Source organism: Leuciscus leuciscus (genome assembly GCF_965113295.1).
Source record: "Leuciscus leuciscus genome assembly, chromosome: 22".
Taxonomy (NCBI): Eukaryota; Metazoa; Chordata; class Actinopteri; order Cypriniformes; family Leuciscidae; genus Leuciscus; species Leuciscus leuciscus.
Window position 1 is genome coordinate 19,350,583 of NC_138746.1, and position 27,596 is coordinate 19,378,178.

General features: G+C 37.4%; 1 protein-coding gene across 2 annotated transcripts in view; it reads left to right on the forward strand.

The window, feature by feature from the left end:
- The window catches only part of jag2a (jagged canonical Notch ligand 2a), a 44,480-nt gene extending 18,297 nt beyond the window's left edge, over nt 1-26,183 (forward strand). Inside the window, exons 4-26 of one of the 2 annotated variants that reach the window (XM_082154269.1) lie at nt 36-290; nt 3,023-3,083; nt 6,093-6,223; nt 7,142-7,261; nt 7,424-7,537; nt 7,632-7,745; nt 9,463-9,576; nt 10,453-10,499; nt 10,944-11,117; nt 11,205-11,355; nt 11,553-11,717; nt 11,811-11,924; nt 14,347-14,460; nt 14,541-14,654; nt 14,736-14,852; nt 15,076-15,103; nt 16,317-16,402; nt 17,993-18,106; nt 18,847-18,962; nt 19,200-19,457; nt 19,584-19,715; nt 21,682-21,835; nt 22,231-26,183. In XM_082154269.1, coding sequence (XP_082010395.1) covers nt 36-290; nt 3,023-3,083; nt 6,093-6,223; nt 7,142-7,261; nt 7,424-7,537; nt 7,632-7,745; nt 9,463-9,576; nt 10,453-10,499; nt 10,944-11,117; nt 11,205-11,355; nt 11,553-11,717; nt 11,811-11,924; nt 14,347-14,460; nt 14,541-14,654; nt 14,736-14,852; nt 15,076-15,103; nt 16,317-16,402; nt 17,993-18,106; nt 18,847-18,962; nt 19,200-19,457; nt 19,584-19,715; nt 21,682-21,835; nt 22,231-22,697 — 3,260 coding nt within the window. In that variant the 3' untranslated portion in view covers nt 22,698-26,183. The remainder of the gene's footprint in view (nt 1-35; nt 291-3,022; nt 3,084-6,092; nt 6,224-7,141; nt 7,262-7,423; nt 7,538-7,631; nt 7,746-9,462; nt 9,577-10,452; nt 10,500-10,943; nt 11,118-11,204; nt 11,356-11,552; nt 11,718-11,810; nt 11,925-14,346; nt 14,461-14,540; nt 14,655-14,735; nt 14,853-15,075; nt 15,104-16,316; nt 16,403-17,992; nt 18,107-18,846; nt 18,963-19,199; nt 19,458-19,583; nt 19,716-21,681; nt 21,836-22,230) is intronic. The other variant, XM_082154270.1, reaches the window with a different exon arrangement.
- The last annotated feature ends 1,413 nt before the right edge of the window (nt 26,184-27,596 follow it).

Genomic DNA, 27,596 nt, shown 5'->3' on the forward strand with positions numbered 1-27,596 from the left:
ACACATATAAACCAATGTTTTTGTCTCTTCCACAGGTGATGATCTGTTAATCGAGAGGAGTATAAATCGTGGAGAAATGAACCCCGGAGAGGAGCCACGGATCATTCAGTACAAGGGCCAAACAGCCAGCGTCAAGTATAGCGTGTGTGTTCGCTGCGACCGCAATTACTACGGCAACAAGTGCAACAAACAGTGTCGCCCCCGAGATGATTACTTTGGCCACTACACATGCGATCACTTGGGCAATCAGCAGTGCATGGACGGCTGGACTGGGGCAGACTGCAAGAAAGGTGTGCAAGTGTATACATGTGTTTATGACTAAACATACAGTATAATGAAATTTTATGTAACAAAGTTCGGGAGGAGCATGTTCAGGTAATCATCCAATCAGCACAAGAAGAAGCCAGTATAAATAAAGCCTTCCCTTACCTCCTATCTCATGACAAATTTCTCAGCATCCCGCCACCACCCCATCACCTCACACTCGGCTGGGTCTGCTCATAGATACCTATGATCTATACATTCATAGGGGGGAGTACTCCGGGGTCGGGCCGAATTCCGAGCTCGGAGCCCTCCCCCCGGACAGCAAGCCAAATACGCATTATAATATTACATCAGATTTCATTAACATGTGAACTCGTGAATTTATTTTGGTACATTAATCATACGGAGAGAAAGAAAGGTGGTGACAGAAACCGTTGTTCAGCACCAGGGTTTCGTTAAAGTCACCATGAAATCACAATTTACTTTTTTTCTTTTTTTTTTGGTACATTGCATCGTTTATTATAAATGATTTATCTGTGCACATCCCAATTGTTTTTTTCACGTACCCTCATAATCTTAACTTAATAATCTTACCCTCCCCTTCACAACAACATCTCTTCTCTGTGTGAGGGCACAACAATTATCCCTTCACTCCAGCAACCTGTGACTCACATGAGATCACAGCAATCAGCAAACGACTATAATCCAACAATTATCAATTCCTCCCTAGTGAAAAAAACCTATAGCAAAATGTATTTAAAATACATTTATTTCATACTAAGTATACTACAAATCCATTAACATATTTACTGATATATCACTTGAGACTTACTGATATAAATATTATAATTAAACTTTATTTGGAGTACTTCTTAATTGCACAATGCACATTTCTTAAAGGGATACTTCACCGTTTTTTCATATTAAACTATGTTATTCCCTTAACTAAGACAAGTTGATACATACCCTTTCTCGTCTCAGTGCGTGCACTCAATCGCTCTGGCGTGCGGCGACACTTTGATAGCGCTTAGCTTAGCCCAGTTCATTCATTAGGGACCAAACAGAGATGAAGTTAGAAGCGACCAAACACCTCCACGGTTTCCCTATTTAAATACAGTTACACGAGTAGTTACACGACCAAGTATGGTGACACAAAATAAAACGTGGCGCTTTTCTAAGCAGGTAAAAAGGATAACTATAATGTATGGCGGAACAGCACTTGGAAGCACTTCGACTCGGCGCAATAAAAAGTCACTCCTGAAAAATCCTCTCCCCCTCTCCCTCTCACTTCTGTCATTAGAACCAACGTGACTTTTTACTGCGCATGTAACTGTATTTAAATAGGGAAAACGTGGAGGTGTTTGGTCGCTTCTAACTTCATCTCTGTTTGGTCCCTAATGAATGATCTGGGCTAAGCTAAGTGCTATGAAAGTGTCGCTGCGCGCCAGAGCGATTGAGTGCACGCACTGAGACGAGAGAGGTATGTATCAACTCGTCTTAGTTAAGGGAATAACATAGTTTAATATGAAAAAACGGTGAAGTATCCCTTTAATATTAAGCCTAAAATGTTTTAATATCACTATTAGTAAGGATAGTTTGACCACTGTATAATATCAGTCTTTAAATACAAGGTATTTAAAGTGTACATAAAGTGTACTTGCAATAGTTCCACTTTAGCACAATCAGATATACTTTAGTATATCTTTAGTTGGACCTCAGCACTATTTCTGGATAACTAAAGTGCATTAAGTACAAAATAACTTGTTGCAATTCTGCAGACTTTAAGTATACCAATTTAGTATACCAGAAATACAATTGCAGGGTATTTAAGTACATAAATGTGTAAATGTATTTGTAGTATACATTTCAAATAGTTTTTGGTATATTTATTCAAGTTCAAAAGCAAGTTTTACTATACTTTTTTTCCGTTCAGGAGCCAGTTTCACTTGGTTATACGTCATCGGAGAGAGCAGACGATTGCAACATTCATTTCATGCTAACTTTAATGATATATAAACTAATCCTTTTTTTGCGTCTTGAATTCTTTGTAATATCAAACATATCGTGCTCTTTATTTAATCATTCGTCCATGTATTAACATATTATTAACTTCAAGCAGTTCTGCCCTTTGAAAGTTGTGAAGATATATTTACATACCACAATGTAAACAATATAGCAAAATCTCTTTCAAATGACACTTTATATTGTTAATTGACATTTATAATCAAATATTTAAGTTAAGTCCAGTTACAGTATTGAGGAGTAAAAACTACAACAATACAACTGTAACGCTGTGGTGCTGAGTGAAGCGCACAACCAAGAAGTACAAGGAAAAAAATTGTCTTTAATATAGTTCACAAGACGTAAATCTCAGGACATAGCAGGAATAATTACTCAAACACAACTACGTGCACATCTACAATAACAGACAAAGAACTAAGGAAAACTCAGTGCTTGAATACATGGGGAGTAATGAGGATACAAATTAGACAACAGGTGAATGAAATCCGTAACTATGGGAACAAACTAGTGGCTGGAAAATGAGAACAAAGGAAACAGGTACAGGAACTAAAACCGAAACACAATGAACATAACGTAATCCTGACAACAACCTCTGGGTAACCTCCAGCAATAAAATCATTATATGTGTGAACACCTTATTAGTTCTGTCATCAGTCTCTGAATGTAAATCACATGTCTCAATGAAGGGAAAGCAAAGGAATATAATAAAGTTCATTCATACTTCTCTTTCTTTCAGCTATCTGTAAGCAAGGCTGCAGTGAGTCTCACGGAAGCTGTGACGCTCCGGGAGAATGTGTGTAAGTGTTAGTTGATCTTTCTCTATTCTCAGAAGAGATGAATGAGTCTGTCTGTTAGAGTAAAATTGTTTCACACACACATTTGCTTGCATGCACAGCAGCTTTAAATAGTCCCGAGCAGACAACTGAAGGATAAAATGATAATATTAGCTCTGCCTCCCCTATGAATGTCTGAGTGGTTGGCTATTTTCAGAATGGAATACAGTATATTTTTTTTAAATACATGAAAATTAATGCATAAAACACTTCAAAGAGTCTATGCTATTTTTTACTATTATTGTCAAATGACCTCACTATGTTTGTCACATGAACTCTTCACATTTGCATGTTTAATTTGGCCAGTTATCATGTTACTTGGGAAAATGATTTAATGAAAAGAATTTTAATTAAATTAACTAATCAAAAAATAAAGAGATGTTCAAAATGGTAGTTCAAATTGGTTCACCTGTCACACTGGAAAAAGTGGACTCTGATATAGTGCACATATAGTGTAAAGTGGCAAATGTAGTAGGTCATCTGAGTAGGACTGTACAGTACATGCATACTGAAAGTTTCATAAAGTATGCTATACTGCAGAAATAGTATGTAGTTTGCTGTTTTGAATAGAACCACTGATCCCCAGTTGTGTCTGAGTGATGTTTCTTTTCCTCTGCGGTAATTCAAGTCAAGTCAAGTCAAGTCAAGTTTATTTGTATAGCGCTTTTCACAATACAGATTGCATCAAAGCAGCTTCACAGTATTAAATTAAAATAATACAACAAAGTTTGTTTCAAGAGGAATTTATTGATTGATAAAATTAAATTAAATATCCCCAAAATATCCCCAACTGAGCAAGCCAAAGGCAACAGTGGCAAGGAACCGAAAAACTCCATCAAGTGACCTAATGGTGTCCTAAAACTCCATCAGGTGCCTTAATGGAGAAAAAAAAACCTTGGGAGAACCCAGGCTCAGTCGGGGGCCAGTTCTCCTCTGGCATTGGATAGAGGCCGGATTGTAGTTTGAACTGTAGGATTATATGAATGCCTGGCTGAAGAGATGCGACTTTAATCTAGTTTTAAACTGGGAGAGCGAGTCTGAGCAACGAACAGTATCAGGAAGACTATTCCAGAGTTTTGGAGCCAAATGTGAAAATGCTCTCCCTCCTTTGGTGGTTCTGGATATCCTAGGTATGACCAAAAGCCTTGAATTTAGTGATCTCAAAGAGCGCGATGGATTATAGGGCGATAGAAGATCCGTTAAATAGACTGGAGCTAAGCCGTTTAGGGCTTTATAAGTCAGTAGCAATACCTTGTAATTAATACGGAACTTTATAGGTAACCAATGCAGTGATGATAAAATCGGTGTTATATGATCATATTTTCTTGATCTCGTAAGAACTCTAGCGGCGGCATTTTGGACTAACTGTAGCTTGTTTATTGAGGATGCAGGACAACCAGCTAATAAAGCATTACAGTAATCCAGTCTCGAGGTCATGAATGCATGAACTAACTTTTCTGCATCAGAAACTGATAGCATATTACGTAGCTTAGCAATGTTTCTAAGGTGGAAAAAGGCTGTTTTTGTAACATAAGAAATATGATTTTCAAAAGACAGGTTGCAATCGAGTATAACACCCAGGTCTTTTACTGTAGAGGATAAAGTAACAGGACATCCTATGATGTTAAAGTTGTATTGTGCGAGGTTTTGTGGGCGGTTTTTTGAACCGATAAGTATTACCTCTGTCTTGTCTGGATTTAATAAAAGAAAATTACGCGTCATCCAATCTTTTATATCTTTAACACACTCTGTCAATTTGGAAAATGTAGCGTTTTCATCCGGCCGTGATGAAATATATATTTGAGTGTCATCAGCATAACAATGGAAACTAATTCCATGTTTCCTTATAATATTTCCAAGTGGCATCATATATATTGAAAATAACAGAGGGCCTAATACAGATCCCTGCGGCACTCCATAGTTTACTGGAGTTATGATCGATTTTTCTCCATTTAAATAGACAAAATGGTAGCGGTCAGATAGGTATGATTTGAACCAGCTTAGTGCTTGTCCTTGAACACCAGTATAATTTTGTAGTCGATCTAAGAGTATTGTGTGATCTATAGTATCGAACGCAGCACTAAGATCAAGTAAAACTAGTATTGAGATACAGCCTTGGTCAGAAGCTAAAAGTAAATCATTTGTGATTTTAACGAGCGCAGTTTCAGTGCTATGATGCGGTCTGAATCCAGACTGAAACTTTTCATAGATATCATTTTGTTGCAAGAAAGAGCCCAGTTGAGCGGACACCACTTTTTCTAATATTTTAGACATAAATGGAAGATTTGAAATGGGTCTATAATTTGCTAGATTATTATGATCTAATTGTGGTTTCTTAATGAAGAAATCTTTAAAAGTATGTGAGGTGGAAATGACCTTTGACCAGCAGTCTGACTGGAATTCATTGCTGTCTTAGATTAGGAAAGAGACAGAGGTTACGACCTGTTTGTACTACTGGAAAGAAGTTTACACTCCTCTCCCTGTGATACTCAGACTTCCCTCCCTCAGAGTTACTGGTGTGGTGTACATGTGCAATGTGTGACAACATTTTCTGTGTAAATAGAAAACTTGTGTAAAAAAAAAAAGTTAAACACATTGTAAGTTGACATGATTTAATAGGTGTTCATTAGTATAAATTTCATTCAGGGAGGCTCGTGCAGAAATATCACACACATTTTGACCCCATAACATATGGTCTACCAGGACCACACACACACACACACACACACACACACACACACACACACACACACACATACACATACACACACACACATACACATACACACACACACACACACACACACACACACACACACACACACACACACACACACACACACACACACACACACACACACACACACACACACACACACACACACACACACACACACACACACACACACACACACACACACACACACACACACACACACACACACTCCTGCTCATGCTCTACTGGTGTTGTAGGTGTAAGTACGGCTGGCAAGGTCCACTGTGCGATGAGTGTTTGCCGTACCCGGGGTGTATGCATGGCACCTGTGTGAAACCCTGGACGTGCACCTGTGAGAAGAACTGGGGAGGACTTCTGTGTGACAAAGGTAAGTTGAATTAACTTATTTTTGCAGCAAATATAGTTGGAATTAAGCAGCATATCATGTAATTTAAAAAAATTGTAAAAATCCATTCAAAGCCCTAGTGAATCTGTATTAACAAAAAAGAAACATACACTACCGCTCAAAAGTATTTTTTTTTTAAATAATGTAAATGTTAATGTAAATAAATGTAAATAAATTATTCTTTTCTGTTCATCAAACAATCCTTAAAAAAATATTTTTTCAAAATATTAAGCAGCACAAAATGTTTCTTGAGAACCAAATCAGCATATTATGATCATGTGACTGAAGACTGGAGTAATGACTGCTGAAAATTCTGCTTTGCCATCATATAACTAAATTACACTAAAAAAAATAAAATAAAAATAAAATATATATATATATATATATATATATATATATATATATATATATATATATATATATATATATATATATATATAAAAAAAACAGCAGTTTTAAAATTGTATACATTTTTCACATAATCACTGTTTATATTGTATTTTATAAATGCAGCCTTGGTGAGCATAAGATATTTTAAATATGAAATATATTATATAAAAAATATATATATAAAAAAAATATATATATAAAAAAATTGTAGAGATGCCAAACTTTTGAGCAGGTAGATTACCCAAATATTTGCAAACATACACACTCACAAAAGAACCCTCTTATATGAGATTCCTGGTGCTATGACCTGAAACTTCTCATTTACTAAAAATGTTTTGTTAAGATAGTAAATGAATGCAGTCGAGGCCTGTTCCCTCTCACATTAGACATTCACTGACATCCACACACATTTTTTTCTGCTCCGAATGGCATGTTGCAACTTTTTCTGCCATATTCTTTCCTGTCGGAAAAGAAAGATTGTATATAGTTTATTTGTTTGTTTCTGTACAGATTTAAATTACTGTGGCACACACAAGCCCTGTGTAAATGGAGGCACTTGTCTGAATACTGAGCCAGACGAATATTTCTGCTCTTGCCCTGAGGGTTACTCCGGCAAAAACTGCCATATTGGTAAGAAAAAAGCTTTCTGATACTCTGCAGAAAAGCTTTCTGATACTCTGACAAAAGTTGTCTAATAATTATCCAAACTATTCTTAATGGTTAAAAATACAGTTGCAGTATATTTGATTTTAGGTATACCAAACCATGTGTGTGTATATTTGTACCTTACAGCCGAGCATGCGTGCATGTCAAATCCATGTGCAAATGGCGGGACATGTCATGAACTGGCATTAGGGTTTGAGTGCCAGTGTCCCCCAGGGTGGGATGGCCCAACTTGTGCTAAAGGTCAGAAGTCACAAACTTTTTATCTAGTCTAGATGAAGAAGACTATACTCTCAATTATGCATATTTATTTTCATTCTGTGTACGTGTGTTTCAGACCAAGATGAGTGCACGTCAAACCCGTGCTCACATGGGGGGACCTGCTTTGATCTGGAGAATGGCTTTGACTGTTTATGCCCCCCACAGTGGACTGGCAAGACCTGTCAGATAGGTGAGACCTAGTATGTGTGTGTGTTTACTGTTATTCATATTACTGATTTTATACTAGGGCTACAAAACAGTACCACGTTTAACTGGATTGTATCACGTCTAAATAGGATGCCTCATGGCACCTCTCAAATATCAGCAGTTCTCTTGAGTGTGCATAGTGCTTGTTTAATGTAATGAGGTGTGTAACTGAATGTCGCGTTTACATGTTACATCACGAATTACTCACAGGTGATTGTGTTACAGTGCGAGCGTACTGTATGCTTGTGCCTTTGATTGTTTTTTGTGAGTGCATGAGCGTGTGATATGCCTGTAAATATGTTTATATGTTGGCATTGCGTGCTTGTAAGTTGATTTAACCTGAGTTTGTGGGCATGTACTGTATGTGTGTGATATGGAATTTCGTCCGAGGCTGTGTGGTCATGGCACATAGCTGAATATTATCTGTAACCAGACCCAGGTGATTTAAGTAAAGCTAAATATATCAACGGGCCTGGCAACTGCCAAGACGGGGACTAAATTTATCTTTTTGTGGGACTATATTAGAGTGATCATGGGCTGGAGAAAGAAGCTCAAAGGGGGTGTGGTGGAAGTATTTTACTGATAGTGCGATAGGAAATGCGTTATAACCTGTAAACAAGTGCAGTGTGGAATTGTAGCTGTGGTGTCTGGTTATAAGGGCCGAGTCAGGTTTCCCGCTAGTGTTCCAGTCTCAGGTGTGGAGCAGGCAGGGTTACCTGTGCAGGATTGAAGAGGGAGTCTGATTTCATTCAGGGCACAACATCCGTCCCATATAGCCACACAACTTTAATCTGTTCACTTAAAACATACTGTACCCTCCTGTACACATTAAACCCATTTTCCCTGTTTCAGAGTAAAGCATGCAGTGCATTTCATTATTATATATAAAAAAAAATTATAATACAGTTGTAATTACAACAGAAATATATTTCTGTCTCTATCTTTTATAGTTTAAATTAGAGTTAAAAATAGAACTACTACTATTACTAATAATAATACATTTTATTATTATATATTGTTTTTTTTATTATTGTTTTATATTTTTTTATGTATATTGTTATGTTGTGTTGGTGTCCTTGTGTGTGGTGTATAGTGAAGCCAAAGACAAATTTTCACAGGAACTATACTAAACTTAACGTATTATTATTTTTCCTAATACCTAATTCCTAAAACCTAATGCCTTTATTCACAATTTCTACTCGATAAAATATTTTAGAGCTTGTCATAATTAGGAAAATATAAATGTAATATTAAAATGCCAATGAAGTTATAAGATTTTATTTATTTACTTGACTTTTCCAGGTCTAGAAATCACTCATAAATACATTGTTGAGGGGGTGAATTAAAATTAGAAATATCTAGATTTGACTTGTTTTAGCTTATTTAATGGTAATGTCATGATGAGGTCTTCCGGTTGAAAACCACTGTTTTAGGGTGTCTGAAAGCTTTTAAGACAGACCATGAACATTTAGATTAATTTCACCTCCTTTTTCTCTTTCTATACTGTCGTAACAACACACACAGGGGAATTTAAATGAAAAGTTGTCAGCACAGAGGATGTGTACATATGCCACAGTGCATCATAAGAATCTGAGTTTGTTTACGGGGATTGACACAACCGAGATCTTGTGCTTGGTGGTGGGGCTCGATCTTCCATGCTATCTCTAGCTCCCCTCATCCTCCTTTTCTTTCTCACACAGATGTGAATGAGTGTACGAGGAAACCTTGTCTAAACGCTTATGCTTGTAAAAATCTAATTGGTGGATATCATTGCAACTGCTACCCGGGCTGGGCGGGACCGAACTGTAATATCAGTCAGTATACAAACTCTATAAAGTATATATCTCTCAAACTTTTCCCCCCTTTTTTGCAAAGCAGCAAACTTTTGCTCTTCTTCCTATTCTCTAACGCTGATTAAAGCTGCTTTGCTTTTTATTAAGCAGAAAAACTGCTTTAAATGAATAGTGCACCCAAAAAAATACAATTCTGTTATAATTTGCTTATCCTAACGTTGATCCAAATCCATGAGAATGTTTCTCTTACACTATACAATAGCTTTGAATGGCAAATGGGCTGATATTTAAGCCAATTTAAGTCAATATTTGCTGATTTTCACCTACAGTGTAAATTGTTGTGACTGAATCATTGAGTCAATGAGGTTTGTGAACAAATATTTTAGACCAATTTTGTAAACTGGCTCAAACAATTAATTTAACCGATCTGACTCAAAGAATTGATTTGTTCATAAATCATTTTGTAAATCAGACATTTTTCTGATGAACATTCCAAGGAAAAGCACTTCAGTCTGCTCCAATTTGCTCTGATCATCACACAAGTTATCATAGAGCTATCAAAAACCACTTTTATGATGCTTTTTGTTGTCTTTTGTAAAAGTTTTTTTTTTAATGCCATGTTAAAAAAGTGACCAGCACAGACTTTAAAATGTATGTATTCAACAGAAACAAGCCATGAGCACATTGTAAAGGAAGTGATGTATTTTCTGTCTTCAGTTATTCTGTATTTGTCTCTTAAAAGTTTTCTCCTAACTGTGCATGTGTTCTGTAATGCTGCCTGCTCTCGCATGTCTAACAGCTCTGAGTCGTTTTAATCTCTTGTTTTCTTATTTTTCTTTTCTTTTACACATATTGGACCAGAATGTTATGTTGATTGTGTTAATGATTATTTCACAGATGTCAACAGCTGTTACGGTCAGTGTCAGAATGGAGGAACCTGTCAGGTGGGCATATTCTTGTTTTATTTGGCATTACTTTCTAGACATTCTAGCTTTTGTGCACTGTATATCGGTACAAAAACCTGGATCTTTTTCATTAATCATGCACAATCTGGTTTATTTAAGCGCAATACTGTTTATAGTTCTTTTGTGGAACATAAAATAAGATATTCTGAGAAATGTCTTGGTGTGTTTTTTGGCCACACAATGGAAGTCAGTGTGCACCAAAACTTTTTAGTTTCCAACATTCTTCAAAAAATCTTTCTTGTGTTCCGCAGAAGAAAGTAAGTCACTTTCTTTTTTCAGTTTTGGGTGAATTATCCCGTTAAGAAAAAACAATGGAATGAGATTTATATCAGAGTAGATCTTAATATCTAAGTTTTACAAGCTTGCTTGGGCCTCTGCCCTGCACACCTGTGAATCATCTCCACCTTTGTGTGTATTTGTTAGGATGGTCGTCATGGTTATGTGTGCCAGTGCCAGCCGGGATTCATGGGAAGACACTGTGAAGTGCAGCAGAGCAGGTGTGCAAGCTCCCCATGTCAAAATGATGCACGGTGCCGTTCGCTAGCCATGGGCTATGAGTGTGAGTGTCTGTACGGATACACTGGAACTAACTGTGAGGTGAGGTCAATAATTCCATGTGCACACAAAAAACTTTCTCTTCCTCAATTACTAATTGCCTCTCTCATTCTCTCACTCTCTCTGTAGGTGCAGGTGGATCTATGCACTCCAAACCCGTGTCAGAATAAAGCCCAGTGTCGCTCTTTACAGGGAGATTTTTACTGCGCCTGCACAGATGAATATGAGGGGAAAACATGCAGTCAGCTACGAGACCACTGCAAGACCAGCACCTGCCAAGGTAGACAAATGACCTCACTGAAGGTCTGATCAAATTTATGTTATGATGTGTTCCTGTACCAAGTAGTAGAGCATGGTGCTGGCAACAACAAGATTATATTTAAGAAAAAATTTTTTATTACTCTTTCAAAGATCCTGTTATTACACACAAACATTAATGACAATCTTTGTTTAATCTTGTTTTGTTTTTCCTATTAGTGATTGACAGCTGTACTATTGCCGTGACGACCAATGGCACAGCAAAAGCGGTACGGCACATCTTATCGAATGTGTGTGGTCCGCATGGGCGCTGCATCAGCCAGTCAGAAGGAAACTTCACCTGTGCCTGCCAACCAGGATTCACTGGCACTTACTGTCATGAGAGTGAGTAATATTACACACATCCACATACACACAATATTATTAAACCTTCAATATAAACATACAAGCAACATTCTTTTCTGCTTTCTCTCTCAGATATAAATGACTGTGAATCATCACCTTGTCACAGCGGAGGAACATGCATTGATGACATCGACTCCTTTCGCTGTGTCTGTCCTGATGGCTTTGATGGTCAAGTCTGTGAGCTGGGTAAAAATATCAGCTCTATATAACTATTGTCTCTTACATTAGTGGAGTAGTGTAGCAGTCCTATGAGAGAGAGAGATTTATTCATTGATTTAGATAGTCATTTGAACACTGCCATTTAAAAGTTTGTGGTCAATAAGATTTAAAAATAATAATAATAATAATACTTTTAATCAGAAAGGACACATTTCTATTGATTTCTATTAAATTTTCTATTCTTTCCAAAAATGATTCACAAATATATCAGGGTTTCCACAAAAATATTAAGTTGCACAACTGTTATCAACACTGAAAATAATAAGAAATGTTTCAACATATTAGAATGATTTCTGACTGAGGAATTGTGTGACAGGTAAATTCAGCTTTGCCATCACAGGAATAAATTACATAAAAAAATGTTTTGTAAAATGATATATTTATTAAAAAAACACTTTTAAGATGGCAATTATTCTCGTAATAACTATGTTTTATGCAACTTTATGCAAGTCAAACTCCTAGGAAGCAAAAAATCTGTTGCAGCTTATTTTACTGTGGCAAAATTTAAAAGAATATTGTAATAAAGTGCATTTTGAATGGAGAAACAAAACAGTCTTTAATAAATCCAAAAAAGAAAACTCAGGAGATCGCAGAAGAATAACTTAACACAACCACATTAGCATTGACGATACTGGTCAAAGAACTGAACAAAACACGGGTTAAATACATAGGGAATGTAATCAAGGATGGAACGGAACAGGTGTGGTAACTGATAAACAACCAGGGAAACTAACTAAAGAACTAAGGCAAACAGGAACAGATCAAACAGAGTGAAAACAAAACCAAAACAGAACATAACGGAATATACACATAACAGTTCGCGCCCCAAGAGGCAGGTGAAACCAGGGTGGCGATGATGGTGCAGGAGCCAGGCGGGGACCCAGACCACAGCCAGGATGAAGGCCCATGGCAGAGTCGAGGGAGGGAGGAGCCATGGTGGTAATTGGGCTGTCGACACCGGGGGGACGACTGATGGAAATGATGGTGGTGGAGCCCAAGGCGAAGACGGAGAGCAGATGGAACCAAACGACACGGATGGCTTAGGCGACAAAGGCGGAACCGTAGCGATGTGCGTCCGAGGTGGAGCCAGGGTGCCAGGGTGCCAGAGGACTGAGGCGGAGCCGTTGGGACTGAGGACCAAGGCGAAGCCGGAGGGAAGGTGGAGCCCGACAGCTCCGAAGGGGTGGAGGTACGAAAGCGTAGCTGAAGGCCCGTAAGTCTGTGGCACAGGCAGGGTCACGTCTAACCAAGGCGCAGCCGGAGGGATGAAGGAGCCATCTGGTGAAGCCGAGGGAGGGAGGAGCCAAGGTGAAGCCGACAGGTCGACAGGTGGAGTGACGGGAATGACGGTTGGAGGCGAAGCTAGGGAATCCTCTTGACTGGGTGGAGCTGGAGACCGGAAGACCCGAGGCAAATTCACACAATAGAGTGGTGTCAGAGGAGGAGTCGAAGGGGCTGAAGGGAACCAGCAGAGACGTGGCCAAGGAACTTAGTGATTTTGGAAGAGGAGACGGGAGAGAGAGGCTTGATGGGAACTCTGGAGACAGAGGAGATTTCGAGCTGGGTGGGACCAGCAGAGACACAGGAGACTTGGAGCTGACCGGCACCTACTGGGATGGGAGAGTTAGGGAAATATCCTCTTCCAAATCATCAAAATGATATGCAAAGGCCAGCTGCGTGTGGGCGGTGCTTTCCTCCATGCCCTCTTACTCCACAAGCAGTCCCACGGCGATGCACAGTGTTCCAATGTTCACTAGTACCCACTCCACAAAAGCGGTGGAATCCTCTCGAGGACCGTTCCCTGGGAGGCGTGCCTTGGACTAACTGGAGCACTCGCTCTGCATTTTTTACAGCATCAGCCTCAGCGAGCAGTCTGGATAGTGTTAGGCATGCCAAATTCAAAAAGTGTCTTGTGTGATCCTCCAGAGAACGGTCGTTCTGCTCCATAGTAGTTGCATGGCAGGTAGGTCTAGTTGTGAGGGGAGAGGAAAAAAAGAAAGAAAAAAGCCGCAAAAATCTGTTTGGGTGTAATAAAGCGCACGTAGGAGTGGAGAAACAAAACAGTCTTTAATCCAAATCAGAAAACTCAGGAGATCGCAAGAGAATAGCTTAACACAACCACATTAACGATACCAGACAAAGAACAAACGGAACAGGTGTGGGACTAAACAGAACTAAGGCAAACAGGAACAGAGCAAACAGAATTAAAACGAAACCATAAGGGAACATAACAAAATATACAGTACACATTACAGTGTCTTCTATCCAGGTTGTTTGTTTTTGTAGTGAGATTTGGCAATATTGATCCGAGTCCTCTTGAATTTAGCATTATTTATAATGTTCTATATGTAATCTTATATATCTTAAATCTTATAATGTTCTCCTTCAGAGGTGAATGAGTGTAGCGGTGACCCTTGTCTAAATGGAGGTTTTTGTATCGATCTGTTGAATGATTTCTACTGTCGCTGCACTGACAATTGGAAAGGAAAGACGTGTAACTCACGTAAGTGAATGTATAAATGTATTTTCTTTTAAAGCATCTAACTGTCCGTGCCTGCACTCAAAGTGAACTTGTTGTTACAGGAGACAATCAGTGTGATTCCAGTACATGTGCTAATGGAGGAACGTGCCACGATCATGGAGACTCATTCCGATGTGTGTGTCCTTCCGGTTGGGGTGGCAGTACCTGTAGCACGGGTGAGATAGAAACCAAAACACCTCCATGCTGAACTCATTTAGTCTGTATCTTTCTCACTATCTCTCTCTCTTTCTTTTTAGCCACGAACAGCTCATGTGAATCTGGTCCGTGTCTAAATGGCGGGACTTGCATTGGAGGGGGCAGCGTCTTCACTTGCGTCTGTAAGGAAGGATGGACGGGGCCTATCTGTGCTCAGGGTAAGACCAGGCCCACTTATCTGTGTCCCCCTAGCTTACTCTCTTTTCCAAAAATATCAGCTAACTAAAACCTTGAGCATGTTTAATTGTGATTTACTCCCACATGTATAGCTTTGATTGGGCTTTAGGTGTGCTGGCAGGCTGTGATTTGCCCTGACAGGTCTAGTTTTGATATATCCTCTGGTAGTTCTGCCTTCATGAGATGTTTTCATTCTGTTTTCAGATGTTGATGACTGCAACCCTCATCCCTGGTAAGTGATGCAATAGATAAAGTAAGTGAAGAAAAGTACAGAAAGGAGAGCAAAAAAACATAACAATCACTCACGCAAACTACTGAGCTTGTCATTCACAAAACTTTGGCAGAACTTAGTGAGTCTCTTACAGGGCTGCCAACTTTTGAGTTTAGCTTGGAGTGAGATTTTTGTTGGGGGGGTATGTAAAAACAAATATTGCATCACAATAAGTGTAATTGTGATTGTCAAAACATTTGGTAACTAAATAGAATTTTCTGAAGTTTAGTGACAACATGTTACAATGTTTACATTGTACAATGACTGGTAGGATACAGTTTTTATTATTGCTTGACAAAAATTTCAAGATTTCAATTCCATTCTTGTGATTTGATTCCGATTTTGATTCAATATTGACTACTTTGGATACATGTTTATTTTAAATTTTATTTAAAAAAATAATCTCACCTAATGCTGTAAACATAGAGGGCCCAATCTGCTGGTATTATTAGAGGTTAAAAATAACAAATGAAATTAAATATAATGCAGTTTTTGTTATAATAACAATTATTTAATGACATAAGTAAAAATATAATAAATATGTAATATAGTGCTCAGCAAAATCTCCTCTCTAGCTTTTTTTTCTATTCAATTAACATGCTATGGTCATTAAATGGCTTTCCTGAGGTAAATGTAACGTTATGTGACATAATTGTTCTCCTGCTATTATATATTGACCTCTTTCCGTGGTTTAAAAACACTAATTGGTCGATATTATGTATACTTTCGGTAAGTTGTACTGCATCTTTAAATAAAAAAGTAACAGATGATCGGTTCACGTGCACTTGAACTGAGGCGCTCAGCGATCTGTCACGTCACATTTACAAGCGCCAAACGTATTTTTGTCTGAATTTAGTAATACAATTGACGGAATCTAAGAGCTGATAATTAGTTTAATATTAAAAGTACCTCTTTGCTCCGCAATTTTTCTGTGCGTGAGAAAATGGATGTGTGGCGTGAGAGCGTGTGAAAAGTGTCAATTGCGTGAGTCTCACGCTCAATGCGTGAGAGTTGGCAGCCCTGCTCTTAGGGAGATAGAATATAAATGTCTAAATGCCTGCTGAGGGCCTACTAGTTAATGCGTCTGTAGCATCTTTATCTTGGTAAGCTTGTCAGTTAAGATCGAGTATGTTTTACTCAGATGCCATCTCTCTGTCCCTCTCTCTCTGTGCAGTTATAATGGGGGACAGTGTGTGGACGGGGTCAACTGGTTTCGTTGTGAGTGCGCACCTGGATTTGCAGGGCCTGACTGTCGCATAAGTGAGTGAATACATCTGCACATACTGTATCTGTAAACATGATTCAATGATACAGCAAGAACTATGAATTCATGACAGGAAAAAAATCCTTAAAGTGTTTTATTGTTAAAAATGTAAGATAAAGTACTTACCATAAAATTATTTTACTATTTCAATTAATAAACAAATATAAAAACATTAAATATTAGTTTACAAGTGGAATGTTTAAAATAAAGTATGTCTCCTTATGCTCTGAAATACTTAAATATTTGCATATATAAAATATTTTGCAGTAAACTTAAAATATATTATAAATAATAGTTTTATATTTTACCATCGTTTTTAATTTGATTGTCATTCACAATGCTTCATGGGATCGCAGTTCTTTCTGTTAAGTATACAGTCTGTCCGTTTGGGCCTAGAAAGGTTTTTCTTCTCTATAGGCATGGGTTCGACAACCTATATGTGCCAGAGAAATATTAGCTGATTATTTCAGAAATATTAATGCAGGCTACCTCGCATCTGCACTTACATTACCCATCAGCCTACTTTGGCACACTGCTAGTTTTATTTAGTTTTCCAACTATCAAAATCTGTGTGGCAAAGCTGTGTGACCCACTGGACAGCACGGAGCGGATCCTAGCACTCCTAGTTAGGGGTAATATTAAATAGCAATTATAATACAATATATAATACAGGTCCAGGAAGGGCTCTCTCAGCTGCAGGAAGATATCAAAACCCTGAAATGACACCTTCAACAATAAAGCCAGAGAACAGAAGAGTATTTTATATGTATCATCTAGCAGTATCAGAAATTAACTTTCCTATTATGGGGCAAATTTGCCCCCTCAATTGTTCTTTTTCAGGGGCATATTTTACCTTTATAAGGGCAATTATTCTAAGCTTTTTAAATGCATTTGTCATCTTTTATGCTAAATTCTTAAATTTAATTCAATTAGAATAATAAGACAATAAGCTGTTACCTATCAAATTAAATCAGAATCAATCAACCAAAAAAGTATTGAATTCCCGAAGTGGTATTTAGATGTATTTACAAACTGTTTAATGCTGTGGCTTTATTTTGCAATAGCATTAATTAATTTGATTTCAGCTTGTTCAAAACTCAGCGTGCTGTCTAAAATAAAAGTTATGACTGCTGTATGATGAGCCGTTTTCTAATTTTTCTACTTTTAATATTAAATCGAAAAACTAATGAACCAGGTGAATGTACACGGACCACAGTCTTGTACCTTTGTCTTTTTTCAAATACTTTTTTGCTTCAAATAAAAGTTTGTAATGTTGTGATTCACCTCATAGCTGGTTGGCTTGGTTCATGGCTTATAGCGCTTTAACAAAGTCTTTTTTTTAAATCACAATAGGAAAAATGTATCGAAAATATTTCCATAACCAACACCACTTAAAAAGTGAGCGTACACTAATGCGGTCTGTTCCATTTAGTGCAACTAGTGGTGCAAAAATCACACACTTAACCTTTAAAACTTTAAATGGAAATTCAAATCTATTTTCTAAATGAAAACAAAAAAAATCACTACTTTCGTTACATTGCGACTTTAACACACTCTCTCTACTTCTGTCTCTCACTCGATCTCAGACATAGATGAGTGTCAGTCCTCTCCCTGTTCGTATGGAGCCACATGTGTGGATGAGATTAATGGATATCGCTGTCTGTGCCCAGTGGGACGAGCTGGACCACGCTGCCAGGAGTGTGAGTTCCCACTGACAGACCACCCTACTTGTTTGCATTATGAGAAATGAAGTGTTGAAAATCTTTGCTGTCTACTCGTGCTGTGTGAACACACCTTAACTTGAGCCAAACAAAACTGGACCAGACTAAATTGCCTGTTTCAACAAAGTTCAACAAGGGTCTGTGGTAGTACTGCATGGACTCCATCAGTGTTTGTGGGGAAAAAATGAAATATGTGTTCAACAAAAACACATTGATACGTCACTGATACATTCAGCGAAATGTTTCATTGTCCCTCCCACATTAAGAAAATTTTTATAATTAGTAATTAATTAAAATCACTCATATACAATATATAATTTAAAGTTATTTAAAATGTTAACTGTTTTCTATTTTAATATATTTTTATTCCTGTGATGCAAAGCTGAATTTTTTGCATCATTTCTCCAGTCTTCAGTGTCACATGCTCCTTAGAAATTATTCTAATATGCTGATTTGCTGCTCAATAAACACATATAATTATTATCAATATTTAAAAAGTTGTGCTGTTTCATATTTTTGTGGAAGGAATTTTTGATTCGTATTTTACAAAATGTATGTGAAATGTATTTTGCTGTCAAGTTAATGCATCCCTACTGAATAAAAGTATTAATTTTAGAAAAAAAAATTACTGACCCCAAACTTTTGAACAGTACTGCAACTTTCAAGATCTGATCTCTCTTTCTTTCTCTGTGTTCCTCTCCATCTCTTGTCATCTGTAGTCATTGGTGTTGGAAAGGCATGCGATCGCTCGGGGTTGCAGCTTCTTCACGGTGATCGTTGGGAGGATGGGTGCAACAGCTGTCAGTGCATGAACGGAAACATCAAATGCACTAAAGTGAGTCCTATGATCTACCTCAGACTGTGCTACTGTACCAACCTAATCTTACTGTCCAATTGTAGTCACATTCAGTGTAAAATTGTATTGTTGGAAGGAGTTAAAAAGGTTAAAATGCATCTCACAAACTTAAAATATCAATCTCACCAACATACATGAATTATTTTATTAATTATTTATTTTTATCTATATATAGATTCTTCATTTAGAGTTTTTTTTTTTTTATTGTGACCGCAGGTGCGTTGTGGTCGTCAGCCCTGCATGTTGCAGTCAGACTCTGGTGAGCCACAGCGCCCCCTGTGTCCACTAGGACAGGAGTGTGTAGCGCATCATTTCCTGTCTTGCCTTCGTCCACCCTGCAGTCAGCTGGGAATATGCTCCACCTCTGAACGTCTACTACAGCCCATCAGCACTCGGTGCCTACCCAACAACAGCTACCGAGATGATAACTGTGCTCATGTTACACTTGTATTTGACTCTGACAGTGTCCCGCAGGTAAGAGGTTTTCATTTAGTAAATGCTGAAAGTATTGAAAGACACACACATCTTATTAACTCACATAAACATGATTTCCAACCAAAACACCAACATTTGTGGCATGTTTGTGGGATTGTTTAACAGGGCACAACTGCTGAAGGTGTTTGCGCAGAGCTAACGTATCTGCCAATCACACGAACCCTGGCCAAAGACCACACCCTTTCCATTCTTTGTGACCAATCACCGTCCAGCCGTAATGCCGTGGAGGTTGCTATGGTGAGCTCACTCTCTTCAACCATCAGTCTTTAATCCTATGAAATGACCTCATCGGTTGTAAACAAGCCCGGTACCCATGTTCAATCTCAGAGCTGCTAAGAAAAAAAGCAACACGTCTTGACATACAACATAAAAACACTGGTAACAAGCTAAGGAAAAATGTTAACAATGAAGATTTTTGTAACATTTTAGTTTTCACATGACAATAAATAGATACTGCACTTTACTGTATCTTTTGCACTTTAACTGATCTTTTCTGATCTGTTTTTTGTCTTGTGTGGCACAGAAAAAAGTCTAAATGAGTAGTATGTCGCAAGTCTGATCTCTATTCTTAACTAAATAGTAAAAGTTTTTTATGATCAATTAGCATCTGCTATTAATGGACACGCCTCCAACTTGGAAAGTTGGGCCTGCTTAAGTTTCCTTCTGCTAAACACAACTGTGGTTACATTTATGTGGACTCGTCTCGTATAAGCAATCACTCTAACATTTCTTGAATGCAGCATAAAACAGTGTGTATGAACACACTGAAATTTTCATCCTGTAACACGCTCTTCCTGAAACCATCACATCTGTTTTCCTTCACTTTGGAGTGTTTATTTCTCTCTTTCCATCTCGTTTCTGCTTTAAAACATTTCCCTGCCTGTCTTCCAGTTTGCATTCCTTCAAAAAAGGCACTTTAAATCAGTCAAATGGCTTCAAAAGAGTGCTTGTAAAATTTTATTCTTTTTTTTTTTAAATCAAGACTTTATCTAAATGTTTGTTTCACAGAAAAAAAAAAGAAAAAAAAAATCCAGCTTTTCATCTTTAACATACCTCACCTGTCCTGCTCTACACCCTCTCCTCTTTCTCTCTCTCTCTTTCTCCTTCACTCGCTCTGAGACCATTGCTGTAGTAATCTTGGGGAAAGGTCTGGTCCTCTACTTTAAGCCCTTAATGGCCAGAATCTTAGTTCTACTCTTTCTGTGATGTTGTAATGCTCTCAAGATTTATGTTGTAACATTGAAAGATTTCCGGAAAAGGAGCGGAAACCTTTTATGGTTTGAGCTCTCATAAGACTTTGCTTTGTGCTGATGTTTTAAACTCAGCACTGGGACGTCCCCTGTTGAATCCAGTGTGGTTATACTCTGACTATTACCACAGAAAAATTACATGTGGCTGGTCATGAAATTTAAGGGAAAGGTGAATAACTTGCTCAGTCAGGTCTTACTTCTTTCATTTCTGATTATTAAATTATTTCATTTCAATTATTTTTACTCTAAATTCCTCTTAGTAGTCACTCTGACATAACTTGAAGGCAAACAGTAGGCTACATAATTTATGCTGTCTTTCTTCCTTAGTCATTCCAACATGTCCCCATCATTCCTCCTCTTTTCTCTGACTCTACTTTTATCTAGTTATTCAGTTTAAATTTTAGAGTGCTTTCTTATGAAAACCAAAGAGGATAAAAAAAAATCTTATTACTTTGTTTATATCCTGGTTCAAATTCGATTTTCCCTTTGTAGTTATCCTAATAGGATAAGGAATTTTTCGTTGCGTGTTACATAATCCTATGTGTGTTTTATCGGTTTAATTTGTGGTTGAACCTTTTCCTGGATGTCGCAATCTGTATTCTGTGATTGCCTGTTTCAATAGTAAGGTTGTGTCTGCTAAATCTGTACCTTAACTATGTGGCTCTTAGTTGTTGTTTTCTTTTATGTGACTGTGTAACTATACATTTGTGTACTGTCTTTTTAGGGCCAAATAGCAGTACATTGACTCTGTTGTTGTTTTTGAGTTTCCCAACAAGTGATATAATTATGTTTAATTAGTGTTGTAATATGGTTCGCTCTAATTAGTTTGACAGTACTGTTCTGTTACAAAGTGGGTGTCTAAGTAAAACATCAGGACTAAAGCTGAGAGAAATGACTTGAGTCTGCACATTTTCATTTGCTCTTTTTTATTCTCTCTCTTTTGTTTTCCTCAGTCATATGAGCAAAACAGCTTTGTTGAGGGACGAGCTCATATACAGGATGTTGTCCGCTCCATCATTGATGTTCTGTCCAAACTTCACAACAGCACGTTACTGTTGGCTGTGAGAGAGGTCAGAGTTGACACTCAGGACCCGCGTCCCCAAGCTGGTGAGTGAGATCCTTTCTCTTTTCACCGGCTCATCCTTTCTCACTCTTTCAATCCTTTTTCTTATGTTGCCATTCAAAAGTTTAGGGTCAGTATGCTTTTTTTATTCAGCAACGATGCATTAAATTGATAAAATGTGACAAAGACATTTACGATGTTACAAAAGACAATGTTACAACTGTTTTCAACATTGATAATAAGAAATGTTTCCTGAGCAGCAAATCAGCATAATATAATTATTTCTGCAGGATAATGTGACACTAAAAACTAGAGTAATGATGCTGAAAATGCAGCTTTGGCATCACAGGAATAAATGACATTTTAAATGGGAATAATATTTAATATTTTTTACTGTATTTGTTGATCAAATAAATGATTTTTGTCTCTCTCTCTACAGGTTACCTCATCCCGTTGCTGTGTGTGTTGTTTGTGGTATTATGGATCTCATGTGTCATCGTGTGCGTGTGGTGGTTCTGGAGACGCAGGAAAGCGAGACAAAGAGAGGACACGCAGATGGAGGAAAGCATCAACAACCAGCGCGGGACACTACTGAGCGCTCGCACACCTCACAGAGACAACACGGACCCGCTGCAGGAGAACAAGAACCTGCTTTACCCTCTGGATCGGGTTGGAGACGGAGCTGAGCGAGAGGAAGAGGAGGAAGAGGGAGATGAAGAGAGCGACAGAGGGGTAGTTCTGCATAAGTGCTCATCTCTCGCGTGCTCTAGAGGGGACGCAGTGTACACTATTCACACTACAGCCCAAAGTCAGCCACACAGGACACACTACAGCAGCAAAGACAACCGCTGCAAGAACAATGTGAACGAGAGCTTAAGCGAGCACATGAAAGATCACTATGTATGAAAAAGCCAGACAAACTGGAAAAACATAAGTATTTTTTTCACTGACTGATCTGAAAGCATCTGGGGCTGGTGTGATTGGTGTTTTTCATCCTTTTTATCATCGTGTAGTCAAATGAAACAGGGATTTGTGTCACATAAATGCAGCAAATCAGACTTTCAAAGAATGATTTTCAAAATCCTTTTCTTTTGTTTACACTTGCACTCACTTTCCTTAAAAAGAAGGACATTTTTACACAAGGCTGAACTTTGAGATTATGTCTGTGAACTGTGGCGAGACTTTTGACCCTTGGGGCTGAGGAGAAATTAGCGATAGGCAGCTTTAAAAGTGTTTTTGATTATGTCCAGACCTGCCCAAAGTCAAGTGCTAGGAGCCGTTAAATCTTCCAGAGGTATATATATATATTCAAGTGCCTCATTGAACCTTCAAGACAGTTCTTACACCTTTTATATACATTTTTAATGATGATACTCAGATGTTGGTTTTTATTGTTTTTGTTAACAAATGCTACATATACACTTAAAGCCAGGGTTAGTTCACCCAAAAAAAGGTCACCTGTGTGTCACTCTAAACCCATATGACCTTCTTTCTTCTGTTTAATACAAAAATTTACATAAGAGTGTATTACTGTAAGTTGCTCAGGAACTTTCAAGCTTCAAAAGGGCTGCAGAAACAACATAAAATTATCGTCAAAGTATCATAAAATACATTTGTATGGTATATACAAAGTCTCTTGGAGCTATTTTTGGTCTATTCGTCACACAAAAATGGCGAAAAAACTAAATGGAAAAAAATCATTATTCACTAATATCTTACATTCTGTTGGGCTGTTAACTGTTCAATGAGTTTGAGATCAGATCAGTCCAATTAATGAACAAATCATTCAGAGCGGTTTGTGAACAAGATCAACCGATTTACTGGAAAGACCAAACTCAAAACATTAATCGGACAGTCTCTACCTCTCTCACCATGGAGATCTAGGGCGGATGTCAAGATATTCATTGAATAACAACTGAAGTTTGTCCCTGACACAAATCTATTGTAGACTTTTCAAAGATGCATTTATTTTTAAGATACTTGACAGCCTCAGTGTTTAATCACTTTCAATAAACAGAAAAAAGAAAGATTGATATTTGGAATGACATAAGGGTGACTAAATAATGACAGAATTTTCATGTTTGGATGAACTATCCCTTTAAGACTGTTAAGAAAAAAGGTTTACTTTTTCTATTATTGTTATTGAAAATAACCGTCTTTGGGAATTGGTACTCGTAGTCCAGACTGTAAAAGAGTATTCTGACTGATACATTCTCATTCAGCTTTTGATAGGTGAAATTATTGCTCATTTTTTGTTCTTTAACGTGACAGCCATATAAACAGAACAGTCAAAGTGTAAAAAAATTGAGGGCCACTTCACTCAACGCACTATTGTGTTGTCCCAAAACACTTGGCCTTTTGGTCACACAGTATGGGAAAATTATTTTAGTTCTTTAATTACAAAGAGATATAGACAAAATATGCATATGTACATATGTAAATAGTGAAAAAACACAGCTGTGTATATTTGAGTTGAGTAAGTTATGTGACCTTTTTATTATTGTCATTCTTAGAATTATTACTTTTTCTTATTCTCTCCTTCAGTCGCTCTCTTTTTCAACAATGTCATTCCTTTTATTTATGTTGGTCAGAAAATGTTTTATATACAAATATGTAAAATGGCCACAGGCTGTAAGTCTGTGGGGACTTTTTAAGAAATACTCTAAACATTACATGATCTGTCTTCATCTAAGAATAGATTATCTGTTATTTTTTGTGACTTTCCTAATGAATGTCAACTAGGGATTGGACACATTGACCATGCTGAAAGTAAAAATCAACAACAAATGTTGTCACTGGTCACTACTTCTGAAGGTCTAAAGTACTTCATTGGAGAAAGATATGCTGCGTGTCCGAGTGGCACTCGTCTCCTTGGAGAAGTCCAACACCTGCATTTTCAAGCCAATGTCAGTCATGATATAATTATGTGTTTCTATTAGTGTCCCAGACTGTCTGGTTTTTAATTTAACTTCTTCTTCTTAAATGTTTTCAGAACATCATTGCTTGGTATTATGCTACAATTCAAACTGAACCACAAACGGACCAGAGTCTCTTCATGAAATGACCCAAGTCAAGAACTTAAAACACTTGAGTTTTAAGTGTATCTTCTGTCTAAGTATAGTGTTGAATATCAGATTTTATATTAAAAAAATGGTACTATAATACCATTTTACAAAAGAATACTATGAGTAAAGATTTAATTATGTTTTCTGAAATCCTCCCTTGTTTTGAGGTAGCTGGGGTATATTTTTTCCTCCTTTATTTATGAGCTGTTCTGTTAAATTTGATTGGGCTCAAATCAAATACAATTATTCAAGCTTCAAGGTTTCTGGAAGGTCAGGAAATTTGTATCAGTGCATGTTGCTGTGGCCGAATGAAGGGAAAAAATTATGTTTTTTCATTGTCACATATTTCATTTGGTGTCTTTAGTGCAGAGAAAATATTACAGTAGAATACAGAAATAATTTAATAATGCTAAATGTGACTGTAATTCAGATTTATTCACGTTTTCAATCATGCCACTCCTTAAAGGGTTAGTTCACCCAAAAATTACAATTCTGTCATTAATTACTCACCCTTATGTCGTTCCAAACCCGTAAGACCTTTATTCATCTTTGCAACACAAATTAAGATATTAATTAAGATATTAATTTGTAGGCTGCAACGTATACTATCAAGGCCCAGGCCCTTTCAAGCCCCAGAAAGGTTGTAAAGACATTGTTAAAATAGTCCATGTGACAGTGGTTCAACCTTAATGTTATGAAGCGACGAGAATACTATAAGTCTCTGACGCTGTTCAGGTTGTAAACACAGTGCAGCGATTCCATGTCAGAATGCCGGCTCAGAGTCAGTATTGGCTCCTTATTGGCCGGCTCCTGGATCAGCATCACACGCGTGCATCGTGGTGCTCACGTGAACAGTGTCGGAGACTGACACGGAAGAGAAGAATTTGTTGAATAAAGTGTTTTTGGGTAATTTGGTGCTCAAAAAGTATTCTCGTTGCTTCATAACATTAAGGTTGAATCACTGTAGTCACATGGACTATTTTAACACTGTCTTTACTACCTTTCTGGGCATTGAAAGTGGAAATAACTTTGGAGTCTATGTTGGGACAGAAAGCTCTCGGATTTCATCAAAAATATCTTAATTTGTGTACCAAAGATGAATGAAGTTCTTACGGGTTTGGAACGACATGAGGGTGAGTATAACGACAGAATTTTTGGGTGAACCAACTCTTTAGTTTCATTATTGTATAAAAAAGCCTCCAAAAATCCATTACATTACTGGCTGTGATTATTCTACATACACTGATGCTCATACTGAATCTGAATTCTATTTGTTACATCTGTTTGATTTTCCCAACAAGTATTTATTAAAGAATTTTGTACCTAAGAGGTTTACACTTTTATTTCAATTGTAGCATTTTTCCATTTCCAGACCGAAATGACAGTGAAATCCAAAGCTGGATAAGAATCGTCAAAGTTGAAGAGGCTGATAACAAGAGTTTTGTTTTGACTCAGTCAGAGTAACGATGTGTATCACCTCTTTTAAAGATTAACCTGCTCTAACTCATCCTAGGACTCGTGGCTTTAATTTCCAAGAAAAAAAGAAGAAGAAGTGGGACACACCCACATTTCTTTTCAGAAACCTTCACCTCGGATTATCAAATCCTTCTGGAGGAAGAGGATGTAAAGGGGGACTTCAAAGATTTGGAATATGTAGCATTAGGAGTTATGATTCAGATAATCCATAAAGATACACCATTTAAAGGCTCAGAAAGGATGTATTAAATCAATCAAAAGTGACAGTAAAGACTTTAACATCAATTCGATTTTTATTAAATATTGTTCATTTCAACTTTCTATTCATCAAAGAATCCTGAAAAAATAAATGTATCAGTTTCCAAAGAAATTAAGCAGCATAACTGTTTTCAACATTGAAGACTGGATCTGCTGAAAAAAACAGCTTTGCCATTGCAGGAATAAATTACATATTAACATAAAAATTACATATAGTTTTTACTGTATATTTCTCAAATAAATGTGCAGCCTTCGTGAGCATAAGAGACTTTCTTTCAAAAGAATGCAAATACAAATTTGAATGACCAACTTTTGAATGGTAGTTCACCCAAAAATTTATATTTTGCTATTTACTCACCCTCATGTTGTTTCTATATGATCTCTTCCATTGGGAAAAGGAAGCTGTTTATGCTAGTTTATATAATGAAAGTGACTGGGGTGGTTGAGAGTAATATATTTGAAAGCTATTTTAATTTTGGAGCCTGTATTGGGAAACAGCATGTATCAGCTCAGACATTTGTTTGTTTTTATTTATTAAATTGTATTAATATTTTATTTTCCTTTAACTCTTAATGGGCAGTCAGAGTGTTTTTAGATTATACCCACTTACAAAGTAGACCCTCAAACCCTTGAAAATCTCATTCTTATTTTTATTTCCAATTTACAAATAATCTTCTACATCAAGGCTCTTAAACCCCAGTCCTGGAGGGCCAGTGTCTTTCTGAGTTTAGCTCGGACCCTAACCAAACACAGCCGAAAAAGTTTATCAAGGTGTTCAGAATGGATTGCAAATTACAGACAGGTGGGTTAAATTGAGATACTAAAGTCTGCAGGACGCTGGCCCTCCAGGACTGGAGTTGAAGAGCCCTGCTCTATAAATCTATGATATCAAACACCACAAATGGCTACAATCAACTATTCAGTAGCTAATCAAAAGACCCTTGGTCTGAACTCTGGGAGTGTTTTTCTCTGTGTACTGTAATATATACTTTATTGGGAGAGCAGG